This window comes from Lampris incognitus, chromosome 11, assembly GCF_029633865.1.
Source record: "Lampris incognitus isolate fLamInc1 chromosome 11, fLamInc1.hap2, whole genome shotgun sequence".
NCBI classification, from domain to species: domain Eukaryota; kingdom Metazoa; phylum Chordata; class Actinopteri; order Lampriformes; family Lampridae; genus Lampris; species Lampris incognitus.
Window position 1 is genome coordinate 22,917,057 of NC_079221.1, and position 23,741 is coordinate 22,940,797.

At 42.6% G+C, this 23,741-nt stretch overlaps 2 protein-coding genes across 2 annotated transcripts in view; one reads left to right on the forward strand and one right to left on the reverse strand.

Moving 5' to 3' along the window:
- The first annotated feature begins 2,985 nt into the window (after positions 1-2,985).
- LOC130120563 (gap junction gamma-1 protein-like) lies at positions 2,986-14,076 on the forward strand. The gene is made up of 3 exons (XM_056289157.1): positions 2,986-3,392; positions 9,590-10,700; positions 11,054-14,076. Exons 2-3 carry the CDS (start codon positions 9,623-9,625, stop codon positions 11,065-11,067), a joined length of 1,092 nt encoding a protein of 363 aa, XP_056145132.1. The 5' UTR covers positions 2,986-3,392; positions 9,590-9,622; the 3' UTR covers positions 11,068-14,076.
- A 2,308-nt stretch (positions 14,077-16,384) lies between these two features.
- The window catches only part of LOC130120722 (lactase/phlorizin hydrolase), a 31,567-nt gene continuing 24,210 nt past the window's right edge, over positions 16,385-23,741 (reverse strand). Inside the window, exons 12-17 of the mRNA XM_056289423.1 lie at positions 23,033-23,235; positions 22,722-22,828; positions 22,295-22,426; positions 21,065-21,288; positions 19,320-19,556; positions 16,385-17,921 (exon numbers count right to left, since the gene is read on the reverse strand). Coding sequence (XP_056145398.1) covers positions 17,698-17,921; positions 19,320-19,556; positions 21,065-21,288; positions 22,295-22,426; positions 22,722-22,828; positions 23,033-23,235 — 1,127 coding nt within the window. The 3' untranslated portion in view covers positions 16,385-17,697. The remainder of the gene's footprint in view (positions 17,922-19,319; positions 19,557-21,064; positions 21,289-22,294; positions 22,427-22,721; positions 22,829-23,032; positions 23,236-23,741) is intronic.

The following is a 23,741-nucleotide window of genomic DNA, read 5'->3' on the forward strand; positions in this document are numbered from 1 at the left end:
AACAGTTGGCAAATACAGGAAGTAAAGTAATCCACAACCCCTTGAAATGGTTACATGGTTGTAAATACAGACATCGTCTCACAGAAATTGTCATTAAGGCAATGCAAACATATGGGTGGTATTTGTCTCTTTAGTAGCATTTAACACCTTGCAGCAACACTGAATATGCATCACAATGGTAAACACTGCAATAAACAAGAATTTGCCTGTGCGCGTGCATGTGCTGGGTGAGCAGTACTGAAAATACATGAAAACAATGTCACTCTTTGTGATGTTTGACACAAATGTCTGAAAATGTGTGCGTGAGACAGACAAACAGACAGACAGACAGAGAGCGAGTAAGAGAGGGATCATTATGGAGTCTGTTCTTCATTTCTACTATTTCTTTATAACGTATTTTAGCCCCTACCACTTAAGAAAGAGCTGACCATAGCTGCCCGTAAAGGAAATGTGATGGGGCTCAGCGCTTGCTCAAGACTTCCGCCACAAACCAGTTGTAGGGTGGCTCTTTCATCAAAACTGTGTGTGTGTGCGCGCGCACGCATGCACATGTGCATGTGTGTCACTGAGAGGAAGGCAGACATCATGAAGGAATGAATCACTATGGGTCACGTTCTGTGACATTGATGGGGAAAATCTCTTGAGTACAGCTCTTTCACCCAGTGATGACGCACTTTGATATCATAATGTCGATAAACGTCCGAGCATGACTTAAGAAAAAAGCTTAAATGGCACTACTACTCGTAACAAAATGCCTTTAGCGGCATGCATAATGTTTATGTCAAGAATAATGTTAGAACAATATGGATACAAGATGACAACTGGAAAACCATGATGAAAAAAGATACAATGGTACGAGGAACCCCTTAGGAGACAAACTTTACCAGACTGGTCGTCCTTGTGGTGCTTATATAGATTTTTTGAGATGGCCTTTACATGCCCCAAATCACAAATGGAGAACTTCAGTATTGCAATACGTGTAAGCTAATCTGTTGATCCTATGTTAGCATCAGTAAAAGCACCATTTAGCATGCTGTCGCAAAGAACCATGAGGTTCTGTTGAGTAGGGTCTCTAGAATCTCAGTCTCCCAAAAGCACTAGGGATTGGACTGTGGTTAACCAGGGCACCCCGCATTAAACCCTATGAATGAAAGCACGCTTTAGGCTCACAATGGAGGCTCCCTAGTCCCTCAGAAGGGGGAAGGGTGTTGCATTCCTCTCCTGACCCCCTGTTTCCAGAAAATATTAAAAATAACTGGTGCTTGTATGGCCTTTCAGCAGTCTTGGCAAGATATGAAAAGCTTAAACAAAACACAGAAATCCATTATCTTTGCAAAAGTGATTTTGCACACAATTAGTGAAATAATAATTGATGTGCTTTGCTGGCATTTTCCACAATCCGCAGTTAAATGAAAGTTAAGCAAAGAATGAAGAAAGGCTTGGATTTTACAGTGGCTCCAGGATGAACAATGTCATAATTCAATTTGAGTGGAAACCTGGGGAGATTAATCCAGATTGTGTTAGGATGCCTGCAACATTTCATCTGAACACAGCACCAAACTCATTTTGGTCTGGGGAAAAATGCAGCGCAAGCATTCAGGAATTTTAACAGTTTAGAGGCATTCTCACCTGTGAATGAGTGTGAAGCTAAGGACACAGGGCAGATGGTAAATTTTCACAGTAAAAGGAGTCTGCCTTTTAGCTCCTCCGCACAATGCCGAGTTCAAACTAAGTAGGCATGATTCACTTGCTGAGGGTAGCAATTCATTACCCTGTTGGACCCCTTTTAGTCCATTAGTGGGAACATAAATAATGGTTCCAAAGATAAAGCACAGCTCCCTTTGTTTTTTACCAGTTAACCTTCTGCACATCCTCTGAACGATGGCTACCAGTGGGCAAGGACTCAAGTGCTCTGGGCTCAAACAAGGCATATGGCTTCCATGCGACAGGAAATGTGTACACTCGCCCCTCACACTGCCACTGCCAAAAAAAGTGTGTGAAGAAGGAAGTGTCTCAGATAACTACAACTTCCGAATATCTGTCCCAGCTGGAAGAAGGCACCCAACAATGTTGCCACTTATCAGCAAGATCTGCAAAGGGGGCATGTTGTTTCACATCTCCCACTGCAAAGTAGGGCTGTGAGGAGCGGGCTGCTAACAGAGCAAACAAAGTGTGCCAGCTATTATGTGACTATCTGCCAGTTTTTGGATCTGCTGTAAGGAATATTAAGCAAATGCAGACGACTGTTTCATAGATATATTATTACAGAAAGTGGAGTAAATGTAAAGTTGAGTTAATGTTACAATACAGTTAATTGACTTTTGAATGTTTGCTCTGAGTTGAAAGCAACACTGCATAACACTGCATATGTTTATGTTGAATAGAACTAAGCCAATTACAAAATAGAAGACCTGAAAACGAATGGTTTAAGTTAATTACTACACTATTACTACACTATTACTAGACATCACAGACTGCACATAGGCTACACGGAGCCACCAGAGGAAGGTGTCACTGTCTGTGGATGACAAAACGTTTGCCTCTCCCACACGAATCAAATTTCAAGTGATTTTGTGGGGTATCAGAGAATATTGTGATCATGCTGATTTAGAATACCAGCTAATAATTTCACATTTCCATAGGAACCTGCTAGATAAAAGAAGAAAAATGGACATAACTAAATCTGTATCCACACAGCACGCCAAACTCCGAGGAGGGAAGGAGCAGAAAAGTGAATTAAGAGTCTTTATTCGCGTGATTAAATGTTAATAACCCCCACCCACCCCCAACCCCGGTTTCCAGTGCCCTGGTCTGTGTGGATACAGCTTTAGTCGCTTCCAGTTTTCCACACTATCTAGCAGGTATCCTACCATTTCTCTATGACTTTTTTTCTCCATGTTTTCCAACGAGTGCTTGGAACACTGCAGACTCTATACTTACAGACTTTTTTCCCCTGCCAGTGCCACTTGAGCCAATTTTATATTTCCACCAGCCTGAAAAAGGCTGCAGTGCAGCATCGCGAATTACGTTTGATAGATAGTGTGCGGAGACAAAACTTTATTAACGGCAAAAACGGTGAGTTAGATCGAGGAACGGTTGCATCAGGGAATGTTGGGAGTTTTTTTTCCTCCTTCTGCGCAGATAGGGGGTGGGGAGCCCGCTTTAAGTGGAAGAGAAAGGGGGAGAGGGGGGTGATTGGAATATTCTTTGTCCTCTTCACTCCGCATCACAACCCGACCTGTAGGAGGATCCAAGTCTTTCACTAAAACCGAATGGGTTGATAAAGCGGGCAAAGAACGAAGGAAAGCCTCCTGGAAGAGAGGAAACTTGTGTGTGTGTGTGTGTGTGTGGAGCGGCCGACCATAACTGGGGCGTTGAAATTACTCTTCAAGGTAAGAGAGGAGCAGCTAGCAAAGCAGAAAGCATGCTAGACGCTAAAGTCCGGCATCACAGAGAGGAGAGTTCGCGCCTGTGGACGCCGCAGCGTCCGCGGCATTATTGTTATTTTTTTTTACTACCGTGCTGAGCCTCCGCTTATCACCCGCGAATCTGGCGTTTCGGTTGGTGTTTTGAATGAAGAGATATGTCGGCCGATGGGAATTTCGTTTTGGGGGACGCTGGCTCGAGGCGGCGTTCGCGCACCGGAGCCTGCGCAATGCTCTGGCGTCTGTGCGCGGCGTGCTAACGCTGGCAAAATAATGGATGTAAAAAAAAAAACGTTAGCTGGACTTGTGTCCCAACTAAACTGCTTTTCCCCCCTTCTTCTTTTGCGGGCTAACACTCGGAAACAACACGCCCCGTGTTTGTTCCCAAGTTGCTGGCCAACGTCTCGGACGAGTTCAGAATATCGTAATGATGATTGGTTTTTAATGGCCGTGGCGACTCGTGTCCCGTTGCTGAATTTTAAGGACGGGGAGGGCGACGGAATGCACGAGGAGCTCGGAGCCCATGAGCCGTGTTGCGTTTTATTTAACCGCCAATTACCTCTGAACAGCCAAGACCGCGGAGGTCATTTGTTTGTTTTTACAGTTGCCGTCGTCTTGTGGGTTAAGATGTATTAATTACGGCATCACGGGCGCGATCGATCCCGGCGTTTGTTAGAAGCACGTGAAGACGCGCGTCACGTCTCGTTAGGAAAAATCCTGGAGCTGGGCGAATGGAATTATTTATTTATTATTTATACGAGATTTCCACTCGGGATGCTTTGTAAGAATCTGTAAACTTGTTTGGCAAAACTAATTACGCCCGTTCCCGTCGCGCTATAGGACAAGACCGGGTCGACAAATTGCTTCGAGATGGTTCCCTTTTTTCCATTGGCACATCTGTTGTCTGCAGATATCAGACACAATAAAATGGACTTTTGTGTTTTTCCTCTTGTCACAATACGGCAGCCCGGATGAAGTGCAGCATGCGTCGCTTACGATAGGCATGTGATTTTGGGGGTTTGAGCTCGGGGCCTCCCGACCGGAGGGTTTCTAACGGAGTAACGATAAGTACTCCCCCAGATGTGAGGGTCACATAAAGCCTCTCTGTTCTGGACGCTTTTTCACTGTTGTAGCTCGCTGTCAGCCTCTCCTTTCACGCCACCTACTCCTGGCAAGCAGCGCAATGCAGATATACGAATCCTCCTCCTCACAACAAAAAAAGAGGGGGGGGGCTGCACAAACACATTTGTACGTCTATTGAAAGAAATTGTAGAGTTATGTTATTACGCCGTACTAGCAGAATTTAGAATTTGTGGAGCTTGTGTGTGGCGTTTAGCTGAAAGTTGTGTGCACAATGGACCCATCGTGTTGAGTGAATTAATTTCTATTCTATTAATCATCATTGTTTGAAAACAGATCCATCTTTAGACAAATACTAAAAAGCCAATTTGTTTATTTCTCCTCCCAGAAGAGCCTTAAAAGACTTTGGCATCCACATGTGCCAGGTAAGGATACCAGCTGACATAAGGCACATTGATGCTTTTGAATAGTCCTGTGTAAAAGCGGGGGAAACATCCTCTGACACATGGATGTCAGCTCTTTGCTCAGGATGTATGGGATAGTTAACCCACTACATTCTTGTGACGGTGAGCTTGGTGCCTCCCCTTCATATTTCTCATTGCCTGACACGAGAGATGAAAGCAAATGCTTAGACGTTTGGTGTAGTTATAAGAGTATCAGTCATGAAGTGACCCATGATATCCTGTTATTTAAAGGGATTATGCCAGTATAAAACAACTGTGTATCACCATGCATATCCTGTAGGTAGCGTTGATAAATGTTCCAGATGTGTTCAGCGTGAAACCACAAGCTTTCGTCTGTAGCTGTAGTGATATCTTGTCCCAAAATCCCTTGAAAACCGCTGTTGTGGTTAAACGTGTTCAATGGCTCCTAGGTGTTAGGAGTCAGATGACTATGAGAAGGAGCTGTAGTAGGCTAGGCAGCATCACAGAAGCCCCACTTTCTTGTTATAGATTTCAGATAAAGTAATTAGTAGTTTCAGTATCACTCAAGCAACAGGAATCAGAATTGCTTCAATTAGATGTGATATAAATGTACCGGGCGTACACTAGCCCATTTAGATGTTACCATGGCACATATGATGCAAAGACAACTGGGTCTGTGTCGTGTCATCATGAGACATTGTGAGATGCACAATGTTAAAGGCTTAGCTAGATTACCCTACACATACACATCAAGCTGTTGTGTTTGTTTGTGGTGTCTCGTTCCAGATGTTAGTTTATTTGATATGGGCACTAAACACTCGTTCATAGAGCCAAAAGCAGTAAGCTCCCCTAGATTCCTAGAGTGCGTTTTTTTCTCCTCCCATCATTCATTGGCCCTACTGAGCTAATCATTTATTATATTAGCTTAAGTGCTTTGAACATAATTGCTTCAGTATCGTGTGTGCTTCAATGCTAAAAACCTCAATTTCAGCCTGCATGTATCCATGGCCTGTGTGCTCTTTCTCAGCAATGTTCTGCTTTTTCAGTCCCATAGCTAGGCCAAACACAATAACACTTTGGAGCCCAGGTAGGCACAGCATTGTACTGTTAGGAGTTAAATGTCTTGTTTTAGGGTGACTTGGTGGTTGTTGGGGGGGGGGGCTTACTCACATCCCACACTATTATTTTTAAAGTGGTGTACTTGGAGTTCTTTCAGCCAACATTTTGGTATATCTTATATCTTCTGATTGGTGAAGTTCATCTTGGACACAGCCGCTGTTCCCCACCTTTTTTTTTTTTTGTCATTTTGTAAATATATCAGCTGTGCGCTTAAGATTACAACAGCCATATGTCAGACTGATCAAAGTAGCTAGGATTGAAATGTTCTATGTGACTACTGAGTTATGTTATGGGAATAGATGGGATGACTTGTTGTAATACATTACAAGTTGCAAAACAGCACTACTACTACAGTGTTCTTGGATTAAAAGCCAAATGCATGCCGCTCAAAGGTTAATGTTTGTAGACCGTTGCTGTAGATATAAGATCTCCTTTGCACAGTTCTCCAAGATTCTGGGTACAGCCTGAATTCGGATTCAGAAAACTTTATTAATCTGGAGGGGAAACAGTTTCTGTTACAGTTGCTCAAAATGCTCACGGTTGTTATGTACCATTGAAAGGCTTCACTATTTTTCCATACATTTCTGGTGTTTAAGAGTACAACCAGTATGAATATGGGAGCAAAATGCATAGTCTGCTGGTTTACTGCTTGTTTCTTCAGAAACTACTCTGCTGCAGGTTGGTCAAGTGCTTAGTGAGATTGTCCCCTAACAACAAGGCCTAGGTTCTTCAATTCTCTGTGCAACTATACTTTTCGTCGTATCCTTGATACCATTGGTATCACGATGCCAGACTAATTGGCTGACCATGCACCTCAACCAGAGGATTAAAAAAAAAAATTTTTTTTCCACCCCAGGAATGACTCAAGTATAACTAATGAAAGACCTGAAATGAATCTGATATTGATGCCTTTTCCACTGTGGCAGAAAACTGTTATCTTCAACAAAAAATATTTTTTGTAGGACACCTCTGCTCTCAAGTAGGTTTATTGGATACAGGTGTGGACATGTAGTCGAGCGATGGTCTTTAATTATCCTTCAGAAGTTACTTAAGAAGCTGGTCTAAAACTGTTAAACCACAGGAGTCCTTCTCTGGCTGTGAAGTGTTCCTCTTTGCCAGGTCCTCTTTTTTTTTTCTTTGGCCATCTGTTTAAGTTTATTGCACCATGATTGTTAGCAGTTCAACATGACTTGTGATTTCTGTTATCGTGGCTAAGAATTCCAAGCATGGTTTCTAAAGAGAACCTAAACAGTGTTTAGGAATTAAGTGTTGTCAAACATGACCCCATGTTCCTCAACCTCCATGAGTCATGTTAATAAGGCCAGTCTTTGTTCATTTATCATTTGAGGACCAACTAGAATGGGATCTGATCAAGAATGTTACATTCCTGAAGATAAAACTTTTTAAAATGGGGAAAATTTGAAGGAACCATGTCGAGGTAATATGTATTGAGCCAGCTGGGTTTAATCCTGCATATTGGTTAGCTCTAGAGTTGGTTGGTCTTTTGTGGTTTTTAATAAAGCTGTCGGTCCAGCAATTTGGTTGATACCGAACGTTGGGACACATTTTATAATGCAGTGTTAGGTAATGTTTTCCCACAACGCTTCTATTAATGCCCTATTCACTCTCCAGTTGGAATAAGATTTGTCTTCACAGCTGTTGGATGACATTACTCAGTTGTTCTCACAGCTAGTCAGTCCCAACCATGCCAACCATGGGATCCTTGCCAGAGCAGTTTTTTTTTTCTTAAGTTTAGGGTTATGATTAGGGTTAGGCATAATTTGGTTATGGTTAAGATTAGGGAAAGGCTGTAGAAAATGATTATAAATCACTTAGTTCAGTTCCCTGCCACCATGCAAAAAAAAAAAAAGAAGAAAAAAAAAATCCTGCTGCCAGAGCACATTTTATTACATTGCAGTGAGGGCTGGTGGAGGTGCCTACTCTCCGTCCCCGGTATCCAGGAGTTTTGTAGGACTGAAACCACACCTCCATCTAGAGGCCATTAGCTGCAATTGTTAAATTAGATATGTATGTCACCTGGTATGCCCAAACTAATTTTTTATGGGCAGTTGATTCTCCTTTAATTTCTTGAATACTGGTGTTCTATTGTATTTTTTTAAAGGTCTTGCTGTACAGTATTGAAATTTCTTTAAAGGGGTAATTTAAGAAAATTTGTTAAATAATAGCTTGTTATCAGGGTCGACCCTGATTAAGGATAAGCAGCTTGGATAATGGCTGGATGGATGAATAGCCTGTTATATCATCAAGGTGTCTATAGGGGTCAAAGAAGGTTGAATCAGTTCATCTGGAGTCTGCACACAACATTTGTTGACAGAAACATTTCATCACTGAAGTGACATCTTCAGTATAAATTGACTGCAGGTATCCCCACCCTTATAAACAATACAGTTTCATAACGACCAAAACCAACGACCAGGGTCATATGAAAATACGAGTGTGACCATTAACGAGAGTTTCAATGGCCATGTATGCTATTCACAGAGGATTTGGGAATGTTTGCAATCACAGCATTGTAAGATGGCGACAGATGTACTCTTAGCACCCCCTCGGTTCAGGGATGGTTGTTCCCTCTTCATATGAAACTGGTCGTTGGTTTCGGTCATTATGCATCGGTCGCCATCTTACAATGCTGTGATTTCAAACATTCCCAAATCCTTTGTAAATAGTACACATGGCCATTGAAACTAGTTAATGGGCACACCTCGTATATTTGCATATGAAACTGGTCGTTGGTTTCGGTCGTCATACAATTGTATTGTTTATAAGGGTGGGGATACCTGCAGTCAGTTTAGACCAAAGCTGTCACTTAGTTGAGTGATGAAACGTATCTGTCAATAATGTTGTATCCAGATGAACTGATTCAACCTTCTTTGATTTTCTTACCTGAATTATTGAGCATGCTTCAAGACATGTCTATAGGGGCTTTAAGTTTTACCTGTTGACCTATCTTTCAGCAACTCTTAACTACAACTCAGAATAGAAAATATGAGCCAATTCTAATTGAAAGCTAGTGGATATCCACTGTTTGCTGACATATACCATTTTTGAACACCTTCAAATAGGTATCAATAGGTCTTCTGAGATTGCTGTATAATTTGTAGAGGACTTAAGTGTGATCAAGTCTTTCAGGAACATGGTGTCAAACATCAAACACAGCTCAACTGGCGTGTATTTGAGTGCAACGTGTTGTTTTTTTTTATACATTTGCTGGCAGTTTTCCATCCGGTTTACAATTCATAAAGTACATAGTTTAATTATTAACAAGTATTCAATGAGTAATTCTATGGACTTTTTAGTCACAAACCCAACTGAACTTTACCTTGTGATCAAGTCTACTGTGCACTAAGCCTACTTTTTTTCTAGAGCAAATCTGTTTTTTTCATCACTTATTCATATTTTCTTGCATTTTTGTAAATCTACATGGTTTGGTTTGTACCAAAAAAATGTAAAAAAAAAAAAAGTTCCTCTGGTTCTTAAAAAAAAAAATGCTTAACACTGTCTTTCTTTAATTCTGTGCAGATTTGAGACGTCTACCCTCACCCCAGCGGCACAATGAGCTGGAGTTTTTTGACTCGTCTGCTGGACGAGATCTCAAATCACTCAACTTATGTCGGAAAGATCTGGCTCACACTTCTCATCGTCTTCCGTATTGTGCTGACAGCTGTTGGGGGCGAATCCATCTATTACGACGAACAGAGCAAATTTGTCTGCAACACACAGCAGCCCGGTTGCGAGAACGTGTGCTATGATGCATTTGCACCACTCTCGCACATTCGCTTCTGGGTCTTCCAGGTGATCATGATAACCACGCCCACCATCATGTACCTGGGCTTCGCCATGCACAAGATCGCGCGCATGGATGATGAGGAGTACCGGCCTCGCAGAAAACGGATGCCTATGGTGAGCCGTGGTGCAAACCGGGACTACGAGGAAGCGGAGGACAACGGCGAAGAAGACCCCATGATCCTAGAGGAGATAGAGCCAGAGAAGGAGAAGGAGGCAGTCGAGAAGCCCTCCAAGAAGCATGATGGACGCCGGCGCATTAAGCGTGACGGTCTCATGAAGGTGTATGTGTTCCAGCTGCTTTCACGTGCCATCTTTGAGGTCTCCTTTTTGTTTGGCCAGTACATCCTCTACGGGCTGGAGGTGGCGCCATCGTACGTGTGCAAGCGTTCACCCTGCCCCCACACAGTAGACTGCTTTATCTCACGCCCCACTGAAAAGACCATCTTCCTCCTCATCATGTATGCCGTCAGTGCCCTGTGTCTGCTCTTCACCTTACTGGAAATCCTCCACCTAGGCATCAGCGGAATCCGCGACTGCTTGTGTGCCCCACGACCTCGCCCCCCCACCCCCCGCCATCCAGCCCTCCCCAGCCAGAGACCCTGTGTCTGTCGCCAACCATCTGCCCCGCCAGGCTATCACACAGCTCTGAAGAAGGACTCGCAGAGGAAGATGGGCTTCAGAGACAACCTGGGCGACTCAGGCAGAGATTCATATGGAGATGAGGCCTCATCGCGAGAGGAATGCAGTCCATCAAGGAGCAGCAGTCCAGATTCGAACGGCACGGCTGTCGAGCAAAACAGACTAAACTTCGCCCAGGAGAAGCAGAGTAGCACATGTGAGAAAGGTGAGCATCCCACTGCTTAATCCATTACCAGTATTTTTTTTCTGGACTGCCATTACAGTTTCAATAAAACCTGTTTACTCAATGGAATATTTTCTACCCTAATAGTTTTCTCTCTATTGCCATTTTTTCTCTCTAATGTTCTGTCTGTAGTGCAAATTTTTTCTTTATTTTTAAAAAAATGGTGTTTCTTGGGCCACAGTGTTCCAAAACGTCATTTAGTGTTGAACTTGATCCTGTTGAGCCCTGTTTGACTGTGCCATGGAGTTGTACCTCACGTGTTTCCAGTACATTTTGGTTGACCCGGATGCCTTAAAGAAAAAGCCCCACTGACATTGACTTTTATTTCTCCCTAGGTATCCGAGCATAGGCCTTCGCCAGCCAAGCTGACACTGTGGATTACGTTTCACACCAGAGACAGTGAGCGGACATAAGGAAATCTTACACAAAGCTAGATGTGTGTATGTGTGTGTGTTTGTGACAGTGTTTGTGTGCTAGTGATTCATGTGTGAGGAGGATGAAAACAGTGCAAGCCTTTCAGTATTACGGCCAGATACAGTCAAGTCAGACTCAGCCCTTACTTGACCTACTAGCCCATCTGAAGCTCCAAAGTGCGCACAAACTGACTTTCAGCAGAAAGGCCTCTCAACTGTGCTTCTCCTTCAGGGCAGCAGTTCTTTCTCTTTTTTTTTACCCCCCTCATCAGTATGTTTTGACCCTATCACAGAAAGTTGAATCAGTTCATCTGGACAAAACATTTATTGTAAGAGAAACTTTTCATCATCCAAGTGGCCGCTTCAGTCTCAACTGACTGCAGGTATTCCCACCCTTATCAGGAATCAGGAACAATTTATTGTAATTTCTTTCATGTACTTGAGTACACAAAAGAAATAAAATTCTGTTTCCCCCAGCCCACAGCAGTGCGACACAAAAGACAAAAACACACTTCCAAAATTTCCCAAAAACAACACCACCAAAAACAGAACAAAGCAAAAAAAAAAAGGAAAATACAGTTAACAACAGTCCAGTCAGTGCAACACGGTCCAAAAATTCCACTGTACAGAGAATGAACGCCAGCCAGGATGACTGTTGGAACTGCCGGTCTGCATGGGCTAGCGGTTAGTTTAGCCTGCCCGCGTCAGCATCCTGTCAGACCGCCCTCTGTGTTTCATCCTCGGGGACAACTCCGGCAGGGCCGTGGTCCTTGGGCCCACCGGATGCAGCAGACCAAGCTCCCCCAGCCAATCCAACGCCAGCTCTCAGCCAGACACCTTCGACACACCTCCCCGTACTCCACACAATGACACTAAAACACACGTCAACACTAGGCGAGGCCGCTGTCAGACCACCCTCGGTGTTGTCGGAACTGCTGGACTGCATGGGCTAGCAGGTAGCTTAGCCTGCCCCACTTCTGCATTCTGTCAGACCGCCCTTGGCGTTACCTCTTCGGGCGCAGCTATGGTCAGGGCCGTGGTCCCTGGGCCCACAGGATGCAGCAGACAGAGCTGTCCCAGTTGATTCAGCGCCAGCTCTCCCAGCAATCAAACGAAGACAAAACAAACTTAGACGGAGATGTCGACAAAGACACTGCATGGACGGTACTAGGTTAGGCTGCCGCAAACGTGAATTTGTGCCACCATCTTCCTTATAAACCATATCTTATAAACAATACAGTGGCATAATGACCAAAAACAACAATCAGTTTCATATGCAAATTGCCGTGATCGTTAACTAGAGTTTCAGTGGCAATGTGCACTATTCAGAGGATGGCAGCTGTTGCCATCTTACAATGCTATGATTGCAACCATTCCCAAATCCGTTGTGAATAGGACACACTGCCATTGTAACTCTCGTTAACAGTCATAGCAATTTGCATATTAAACTGATTGTGGTTTTCGATCATTATGCCACTGTATTGATTATAAGGGTAGGGATACCTGCAGTCAGTTGAGACTGAAGAGGTCACAGTTCAGAGTGATGAGACGCTTCTCTCAGTAAACCTGTCTAGATAAACGGATTCAACTTTATGTGATGTTCTTACCTGGATTATTGAGCATGCATAAAGATATCTTGACCCTATCGATTGATGGTTGGCAGTCCCCTTTCAGAGTTTTTCCTGTGTTGGAGGGTCAGAAGGGGTGCATCTCAAGTTTGCCTTAGACCCAAACTGGAGTTTACATTTCACACAATCCATTGAGGTAAAACAGGCCAAAAAACTACCCACATTGACTTGTAAGCTTCGAGTATTGCTGTTTGTGAGTGAGTGAACCACAGTTTAGTCAGAGCTTGCAGATATGAAGTGACTGGCTTGTGGACAAGGCATCGCTTAAAGGACCAATGAGGTACTGGAGCCAGTACTGACACAGACTTTGGAAGGTGTACAAATTCATGCAAAGCTTTCTTTAAGGTGTGTCAGCTGGTATGTTCAAACAGTTTGGACTAGCCTTTAACTTGTTATGGCTGATATAAGCTGCACATTTCTGACATACCTACATTTCTTTTATAACTATTATTAGTGTATTTTGTTTTTTGACAAATATTTGATTTTTGTTAGAACGGCACCAGTAAATATTCCCAAGTCTGGTGCCAACTATGGTAACTGGATAACTCTTGTGGTGCCTTTGTCCAAAGGAAAAAAAAAACCTGGGTAATGCTTGAATAGGTATAAATTGTGACCTTGTCTTGTACTGTTTTAAACTTGCATTTGATACTGTTTTTATATTCTTTTTTTATTTTATTATTTTGACTGTGTTATTGAATACGTTTGTCTAAAGGGGCTTTTGCCACTGTGGTCAACATTGTTGTTCAGAGTGAAGTTCACTGGTGTCTTGGTTTCCCTGATTTGTTGCATATCAACGGTTCTTAATGAGGAAAAAGACTGGTACAAGTAAATTGGAAGTGCAAGGGTTCATACTTGGTATCTCAAAGCTGTTGAAAAATGCCATTGAATCCTCAGACAAATTTCAGCAGTCAATTTGTGTTTTCCTTGACCAGCAGATATTTCCCCTCTCACTATGACTTCTTTTTTTTTGTGCCAGAATTTGTCTTTTTTTGTGATAAGTCAGATTGATATGACTTTTCAAAGTTGTTTCCAAAGTCCTTAATTTGTGGACGCTAACCTGTTGAATTGTGTTGGCTCACCCCAATGTCTCAGTAAAGGTAACAAGCATGTGATTTTTCTGGACGGCAGGAATATACAATGCCTTGAGCGCTCTGTTCTATGACAATTCGTATTCAAAATCATAACCACAGTGCCATGAGTACCAACTCAAAATTTCATCTCATTTTGATAGTAAAAAAAAAAAAAGCTTTTTGTACTCTTTTTTTATACTTTTTGTATCTATGGTATTTTTATGGTTAGTTTTTAAAATAAACATTTTCAAACAAATGCTGCTTTTGTCGAGTGGATTCAGTGTGGTGTAAGTTCAGTGCTTAAATTCCAAAACTAATCCAGAATTGTTGGTTGCCAGCATTTTTTTTTTCTTCTCAAGCAAGACACGGAACACATCTGGATAAATTGGTCACATGAGAGGGCTTGTATGCCATCAATGCTTATTACTTTGCAGATGAATAGTGGACTACACTTTAAATTCTGAGGCATCTAAAATGTCTCTCATTGTGCCATTGTAAGGCTACAAGTAAATTAACCTTGTCATATGGTGGAGGGGGGGGTACTGTACCAATTTTCATGCAGGCATGTTTTTGTTAAGTGGTCACTGAATGGTCTTAGGGCCTGGATAAACTCCAGAGCGGACACATACACGGGCAGCTGCGGACTCCGCGATTGCGTAGTACTTCTGTTTATACTACTTACTGGAGTCCACTTGGAGTACGCGTTTCGCACATGCGCAGTAGATCGGCGTTACATTATTTCCGGGCAAAATTGCAACATACATGCAAGAAGAAGAGCAGCTGCTTGTTTAGAAACATGAAATCTATTCTGCTGAAACAGACCTTTGAACCTACAGATTTAATTCGTCTGTAACTGACAGCTGTCATTTGGGGAGTAAAAATCCTGAACGATACTTCGAGCAAAACTAATCAATTGACAGTGCATTAACTGTGGAGGATGTGGATAACAGAAAAGAACACAAAGTGAGAACTTGTGCGTGAGAGTAGTTGATTTCTGGGAAAATGCCACGGTTAAGCTCCAAAAGCCTCTGCCAGAATTCACAGTTCAAATTTGTAACGTTAAACCTCATAAATGTGTGTGTCAGTTTCCATCAGATACAAGCTCAGTCAGAATGACACTCAGGTTTGTAGAAAGTGATTGAGATGGGGTGGTACACTTATTTCCATCCATTCTTGGAAATTAATAATACAACTCAAACTAAGATAAAACTCTCTTGATGAGGCCTTTTTTTTTCTTCGTCGTTTTTCTCCCCAATTCCCAATTGTATCCGGCCAATTACCCCACTCTTCTGAGCCAACCCGGTCGCTGGTCCACCCCCTTTGCCAATCAGGGGAGGGCTTCAGACTACCACGTCTCCTCCGATACATGTGGAGTCGCCAGCCGCTTCTTTTCATCTGACAGTGAGGAGTTTCGTCAGGGGGACGTAGCGCGTGGGAGGATCACGCTATTCCCCCTGGTTCCCCCCTCCCCCCAGACAGGCACCCCGACCGACCAGAGGAGGCGCTAGTGCAGCGACCAGGACACATACCCACACCCGGCTTCCCACCCGCAGGCGGCCAATTGTGTCTGTAGGGACGCCAGACCAAGCCGGAGGTAACACAGGGATTCGAGCCGGCGATCCCCATGTTGGTAGGCAACGGAATAGGCTGCTGCACTACCCAGATGCCCCATGAGGCTAAGGACTTCTGGTTAAGAATGTAAAGGTATAAAATACCATTTGGCATTTCGCATCTAACGTCTGGGCTGTTCAGACAGCGGATCAATGTCAAGGGTTTGAGCCGATCTTGTATCCTGAGATGCTGCCTGGCTTTTTCCCTCTTTGCTCCACTCTTTTTGCCATGCTTTCTTAATCTACTTTTTAATGATATTACAGTGCTTTGCCGTCCATAACAAAAACTTCGATTGTATGTTTGTTTTTCTTTTCTGAGAGTACTCAGCAATTTTATCTGCTCTCTCAAGAGAACAGTGTCACTATTCTGTGTAAGCATAAGGAAAATGATGAGCACATTGATTTGCCAGTCATAGCAAGCAGCAGCTGAATAAGAAATGATTGTGGTTTATCGACTTGATTTGAGATAAGCTGTGGCTACGTCTGTTTCAGACCTTGAGGTAATGACCACATGTTCAGTGTCTCGATGATGAATCCCGAGAATTTTCTGATAAAGCAAAGTATCGGTGAATATAAGGCAACTGATCACCCAGTTTGGCCAAGTGTTCCTTATCGGGTCTGTGCAGAACCTGATGTGCATCATGTCTCTTATCTAGAGTTAGATAAGTATTTCAAACTGCAATACTGGTCTCACTGATCATAAGATTCTAAAAGTGGCAAAACAGATTGGATCATCGTTGCATGACTTGGAATCCAGCAAAGGAAGTCAATAAACACCGAGTGTTGCAAAAGAAGTGTTGCAATATATCATAATCAATGTCATTAATTTGGCCTTTATGGCAAGTGGAGAGGGTTAAATACAGGGGTGTCTTCCCCAGCTAGCCGTGTAAGGCAGTGTGGTAGTTCAGAAAATTAGCTCATTAAACAATGTTTATTTCAGTGAGCTTTATTAACACCCTGGATAATTCCATTACATAAAGCAACGTTGTATAAATGCCAGCAGTATATTAATAACGATAATGGTTGTTTATGCTTTGAGCCAAACCTGGGTGGGAGTAAGTATAAAGGAAAACTGATTTTTTTGTTTGTTGCTATAATTGTTAGGAGTCAAACTAAGCAATGGGTAGCAGATTATTTTAAATTGATTCAATATTGAGCAAGTTCATGTTTGCAAACTGCTGCACACCAAGCTGCAATGTCATCCTTTGGGACAATAATGCGAAGTACTACATGGATAAATCACGATACTTTGCATTCAAGTAATGCCCTGAAAAGTCTGATGTAAATAAAATCATTCTATTAGGTCCATGTCTGTATTATAGTATATTCTAACAATACAACTGAAAGCCATGTTGTCAGATCAGCTGACTTGTCCTGTTTGCATTGAAGGCAGTTGATTGGCAGGCGGCATCCTGGCGCCATCCTAATTAAATGCCACAATAGCAGCTTTCTTGTTAATTATATGCTTATATTCTTCATATGATTCCAGTATCACTTGTGGCTCAGTTGTTGTGAATGACACAGCATATGTAATTTAACCAAAAAATGTATGGCACACAGAGGGGATACATAGCCACATTACATCATCACTGTGTAACTTACAAGCAGCTGTTTTTTTTTTCTTTCCAAAACACCACTTCATCTCTCAATCTCCAAAACAAATGCACGAGTTACCAAAGGCTGAATGTAGAGCTTTGCAACAAGAGGCAATGTTTAAATGATATGAAGTCATTCTTCTGCAAAACACTACATCTTTTGTCCACAGGGGTGTCCAAAACTTCCATCCAAAACTTCTTGTTGCAGCTTTGAACTGGTAAGGTACGCTTATCTGAGCCAGATTTACGTATTAACCCGAGGGACTGGGAGTAGTTCTAAAAGCCCCAAAGAACCCTCTAAAGGCTTAAGCCTGCACATCTGATCCCCCCAAATAGACAAATGTCCACTACTGATCTGCTGCACTGTTCACGGATAGTTTAGTTGATGTGTACGTGTATTCCTGTTTCCGAGGGGGAATTAAAAGGCGTCTTTCGAAAAAAGATATCAGCTATTTGATAAAAGTTACATTTCACCACAGTGAATCCAGTTATCCCCACGACCCTGAGTAAGGATAAGCGGTTTGGATAATGGATGGATGAATCCAGTTATGCACTATATGGCTCTGATCTGAAGGTCTCACTCCCACATCTTTCACATTTTCTTTAAAATACATTTACTGAGATAATTTACGATTAAGTTAATTTGAAGCGCTATATATGCATTTAGAACTGATGCTTCATTTGCAGAGTTTCTTTCGAAAATGTCCTCTTTGATTTGTTTCGTGCCTTTAGGTAGCAATAGGACACAGAAAGCCCACCAAGAATTGCTACAATGAGTAATGCAAATATGGTGTAAAGACCAGTCTCAGCATGGCTGGGGAAGAGCGCCATCCCCAAGAATGTCACAGTATTGTTAATATTTGGAGATGTGATCGTTTCACTCGTTCCTGTGAAAAGAGAACAGATGTGGCTATTTGTATTTGAACAAACTGAGCTTTTAACTTTTTATTTTCAAAGCCATTGTATGCCTCTGCAAATGCTAAATGAAAGTTCCAGTTATGATATTGTGTTTCTGGAGGTGGCTTTGCTGCTTCTGACTACATATACATTGCAATAACAAACGAATTATCATACAAGTGCAGTTTATGTTAGAGGAAATTGTTTCACATTCATTCATTTCTTTTTTATTCTTTTGGATGTTTCCCCCTTTTTTCCTCCCAATTGTACTTGGTTATTAACCCTGCTCTTCCGAGCCGTCCCGATGTCTGCTTCACCCCCTCTGCTGATCCGGGGGAGGGCTGCATACTACCACATGCCTCCTCCAATACATGTGGAGTCGCCAGCTGCTTCTTTTCACCTGACAGTGAGGAGTTTCACCAGGGGGATGTAGCGCATGGGAGGATCACACTATTCCCCCAAGTTCCCCCTCCCTCTTGAACAGGTGCCCTGACCGACCAAAGGAGGCGCTAGTGCAGTGACAAGGACACATACCCACATCCGGCTTCCCACCCACAGACACGGCCAATTGTGTCTGTAGGGACGCCCAACCAAGCAGGAGGTAACACGGGGATTCGAACGGGCGATCCCCATGTTGGTAGGCAAAGAATAGACCGCTACGCTACCCAGACGCCCCCATTAATTTTTTTTCTGATTAATATCAAAAGACGTAAACACACACACACACACACACGGGTTAACAGACAACCCTCATATCACATTTGCCTGAGACTATCTGTGTGTGTGTGTGCGTGTGTGAGTGAGTGTGTGTGTGAGTGTGCATGACTCTGGTGTGTGTGTAGCCACAACAATCATTTTGGTTAATAACAAGGTCTAATACCTATATTAACCGCAGATAAAAGTTGCACACACTCAGTTGCATGCAGGGGCACATGTGTGTAGGCCTCTATCAGGATTATGTAAACACTACACATTCAAATTCAAATAAGTCTTTTTCTCTCCGTTTTGGCCTTCCATCCACACTAAGCTGGTGTTTTCAACTACCAAAAATTGAGGTTTTTGAATACGCTCTTCACAGTGGATAAACCTGTAAACACTTGTCTGACGTAGTTTGGGGAAAAGGCTGACTTGATTGTCATGTGATCAGCATAAAGTGGCCAGCTCTAGGGACCTATGCATGCCCAACACACACACACACACACACACACACACACACACACACACACACTACAAATAGAACAATACTGCAGCAAAGGCCCCCTGTGCAGTGAGATCAGAAAGACTGGTATAACTAAAGACTTAAATTAATTGTAAGTAGACTTATCATTCCTTTAAATTAACCAATTAGAGCAGGTTTCGTATAATCAACGTGACCTGTGTCTCTTTACCTTCAGGTTCAGGGTTCAAACATTCATTGGGTCCTATGGCAGGGTCTGGGAATCCGTTGCAGGTGATGATAGTGGAGTAGCTGACAACAGAGTTCTTAGCTACACGCGTCAGCTTAGGGTCAGAGCGATTGACATAGAAAAGGCCAAATCTCTCTGAAAACCCAGTGGCCCATTCTAGATTGTCCATCAGTGACCAAGCCGTGTATCCTCGAATATCAACATCATCCAGTAAGTAGGCTGAAACAAGATAACAAATTCACTTAGTGACTAGATTAACTCAGCTGGAAAATGTAGTATAAATCACAAAGCATCTTGATTTTACAAAATTTAAAAATGTACACTACCGTTCAAAAGTTTGGGATCACCCAAACAATTTCGTGTTTTCCATGAAAAGTCACACTTATTCACCACCATATGTTGTGAAATGAATAGAAAATAGAGTCAAGACATTGACAAGGTTAGAAATAATGATTTGTATTTGAAATAAGATTTTTTTTACATCAAACTTTGCTTTCGTCAAAGAATCCTCCATTTGCAGCAATTACAGCATTGCAGACCTTTGGCATTCTAGCTGTTAATTTGTTGAGGTAATCTGGAGAAATTGCACCCCACGCTTCCAGAAGCAGCTCCCACAAGTTGGATTGGTTGGATGGGCACTTCTTTGAGCAGATTGAGTTTCTGGAGCATCACATTTGTGGGGTCAATTAAACGCTCAAAATGGCCAGAAAAAGAGAACTTTCATCTGAAACTCGACAGTCTATTCTTGTTCTTAGAAATGAAGGCTATTCCATGCGAGAAATTGCTAAGAAATTGAAGATTCCTACACCGGTGTGTACTACTCCTTTCAGACGACAGCACAAACAGGCTCTAACAGGTACTATTTAATGAAGATGCCAGTTGGGGACCTGTGAGGCGTCTGTTTCTCAAACTAGAGACTCTAATGTACTTATCTTCTTGCTCAGTTGTGCAACGCGGCCTCCCACTTCTTTTTCTACTCTGGTTAGAGCCTGTTTGTGCTGTCCTCTGAAGGGAGTAGTACACACCGGTGTAGGAAATCTTCAATTTCTTAGCAATTTCTCGCATGGAATAGCCTTCATTTCTAAGAACAAGAATAGACTGTCGAGTTTCAGATGAAAGTTCTCTTTTTCTGGCCATTTTGAGCGTTTAATTGACCCCACAAATGTGATGCTCCAGAAACTCAATCTGCTCAAAGAAGTGCCCATCCAACCAATCCAACTTGTGGGAGCTGCTTCTGGAAGCGTGGGGTGCAATTTCTCCAGATTACCTCAACAAATTAACAGCTAGAATGCCAAAGGTCTGCAATGCTGTAATTGCTGCAAATGGAGGATTCTTTGACGAAAGCAAAGTTTGATGTAAAAAAAATCTTATTTCAAATACAAATCATTATTTCTAACCTTGTCAATGTCTTGACTCTATTTTCTATTCATTTCACAACATATGGTGGTGAATAAGTGTGACTTTTCATGGAAAACACAAAATTGTTTGGGTGATCCCAAACTTTTGAACGGTAGTGTATATTGTTAATTGTTGGTACTATTGTCTCTTAAAAAACGCACATGTTTTCTTGGTCTATTCTATGAGAAAAAAATCCACTGATGTTCAATGTAAGTAGCTCAAGCTCAGCTGATGTGCTTATGAGACATATGTTTTGCTGTTTTGATGATATGTTGTTAACTTTACAAGGACTTCTAGTCTTTCGCCACATTCCAACTTCATCTTGGTACCTTTGAGTGCCTGATTGATATATTTTTCAAAGTAGTGGGTCCTATATTCATCATTCAGGTCTACAGGCCCTCGTTCTGACATGCCATTCTCCGTAATGATGATGGGGGGGTTCCCATATTCTTCCTTAATGAAGTTTAGAATTCTCCGGAATCCAAATGGTGACACTTTCAGCCAGGAAGAGCCTGAATCCAGCCATGAGCGATCAGCAATTGTTCCTGCCCCCCTGAAGAAGAGCAGGAAATAGAATCAGGTAAGCTAAATGGCTTAAATCAACAGTGACAGTTTCTGCCCAAGTACTCAGCAAACAAGGAAAATCAAGTATTAACAAGTAAATATAAAGTATTGTACCAAAATCTTTCATGTACCAGTTAAGCTGGGCATTAAATTTCTCAATCTTCTTTAGGACTTAAATAGGTTTTAAACTAGGATTTCAATAAGGAAAGAGTAAATGGGAGGGGGGCTATGAATACAATGAATAAAATCAACATTACAACACCAGAATGAATTAAATTTATCAGTGAAAATATACTCATTTACATTATACATGCTTGATGTGCAAAATTACATTATTAGGACAAAATATCTAACAACAGAGAACACTAATCAAGATTGTTTGGGGGGGGGTTGGGGGGGTTCCCCTTTTTCTCCCCAACTGTATGCAGCCAATTACCCCATCCTTCTGAGTTGTCCCGGTAGCTGCTTCACCCCCTCTGCTAATCCGGGTGGGGGGGGGGCAGCAGACTACCACATGCCTCCTTCAATACATGTGGAGTCGCCAGACGCTTCTTTTCACCTGACAGTGAGGAGTTTTGCAAGGGGGACGTAGCGCGTGGGAGGATCATACTATTCCCCCCAGTTCCCCCTCAAACAGTTGCCTGACTGACCAGAGGAGATGCTTGTGCAGCGACCAGGACACATACCCACATCTGGCTTCCCACTCGCAGATACAGCCAATTGTGTCTGCAGGGACGCCCGACCAAGCCGAAGGTAACATGGGGATTTGAACCAGTGATCCCTGTGTTGGTAGGCAATGGAATAGACCACTATGCTATCTGAACGCCCCCACTAATCAAGATTAGACACAGAAATATAGTACTAGTAAGTTATGGTGGAGGTTAAAGAGATATTGCTATCAGCAAATGGCATTCTCAGGGCAGGGTTTTCTGTGCTGTTTTGTGCATAAGCACCAGGTCCTTCATGTCAGGTTGGGAATATCAGGACTTACTTACCTATCAGCGTCATAGTGCTGTAGGCCTCCATAGTTGACAGGGAATGCCAAAACAGTGGTGTAATGATTGAAGCCAAAGTAATCATAGGTTCCTTTAATCCTCTTTATCTCCTCAGGGGTAAACTCGGGAAGTCTGGACAGATGGATTGATTTACTCAATTTACTGTACTGAATAAAAAATTATGTATTTCAACAAGCTTAGAGGATTATAACTGTCAGGATTACACAATAAATTCACTTATTCTTTTACTCCTCGAGATATTTGTTTTCATTGCTTTCACATATTTGAAGTACACACTTTTGCTCTTTCTGAAAGTTAAATCAGATACTGAAATGATAATTGTGCACATGATTCCACGTAAACCAGTTATCTCATGTTCATCCTAGTGTAAGTGTTTTTTGGTTCAGGGGATACTATTTTGTCTCACCTTGATTTAGACAAGCCAGCCGCTAAGCTTCGCTCACGAATAATTGCTTTCATCATGTTGTTGTAGTCCCCATTGAATATAGGATGGGCAAACCAGCCAATGTAGAACTGCACCACGAGGGACATATCAACAAAAACTTTGATTGGAAAAGGATGTTAGTGACTTCATTTGTTACTGTAACCTTTTTTTTTTATCATTATTATTCAAAAGCAGCAGACAATTTAAAAGTAGGTTTTATACACATCAAAGAGTCTTAACCCTATGTAACCAGTAATTCTTTGAGATATTTCTTGTTTTGTATTTGCTGACACCTGCACCACACGTCTTGCTGCATCGATATCCTCCTGCTTGTATGGGTTTCTGGGCTCCGACCAGTCAGAGTTAATGGTGATGGAGATGATTCCCTTCTGTGTCGCCCGATATTTGTCATTGTAAAGGTGCCAGGCCTCGGCATGTGCCTTGATCAGGTTGTGACCAACAATGTATGGCAGAGTGCCTGGCCTGAAACTGATCCCTAGGCACATAAAAAGAGAAAAATTATGTGACTGGAAATAACTCACATGCAGTATATTGGTGTTGTTTTGCTAATTTGCTTGGACAAATTCCCCCCCCCTTTTTCTCCCCAATTGTACTTGGCTAATTACCCCACTCTTCCGAGCCGTCCTGGTTGTTACTCCACCCCCCCTCTCTGCTGATCTGGGGAGGGCTGCAGACTACCACATGCCTCCTCCGATACATGTGGAGCCACTTCTTTTCACCTGACAGTAACGAGTTTCGCCAGGGGGACAGCACGTGGGAGGATCACGCTATTCCTCCCAATTCTCCCTCCCCCCAAACAGGTGCCTCGACTGACCAGAGGAGGTGCTAGTGCAGCGACCAGGACACATACCCACAACCGGCTCCCCACTCACAGACACGGCCAATTGTGTCTGTAGGGACACCTGACCAAGCCAGAGGTAATACGGGGATTCGAACTGGCAATCCCCGTGTTGGTAGGCAATGGAATAGACCACTACGCTA

Coding starts and splice junctions, on each gene's coding strand:
- LOC130120563 (XM_056289157.1), top strand. CDS start 9,623: ATGAGCTGGAGTTTTTTGACTCGTCTGCTGGACGAGATCTCAAATCAC.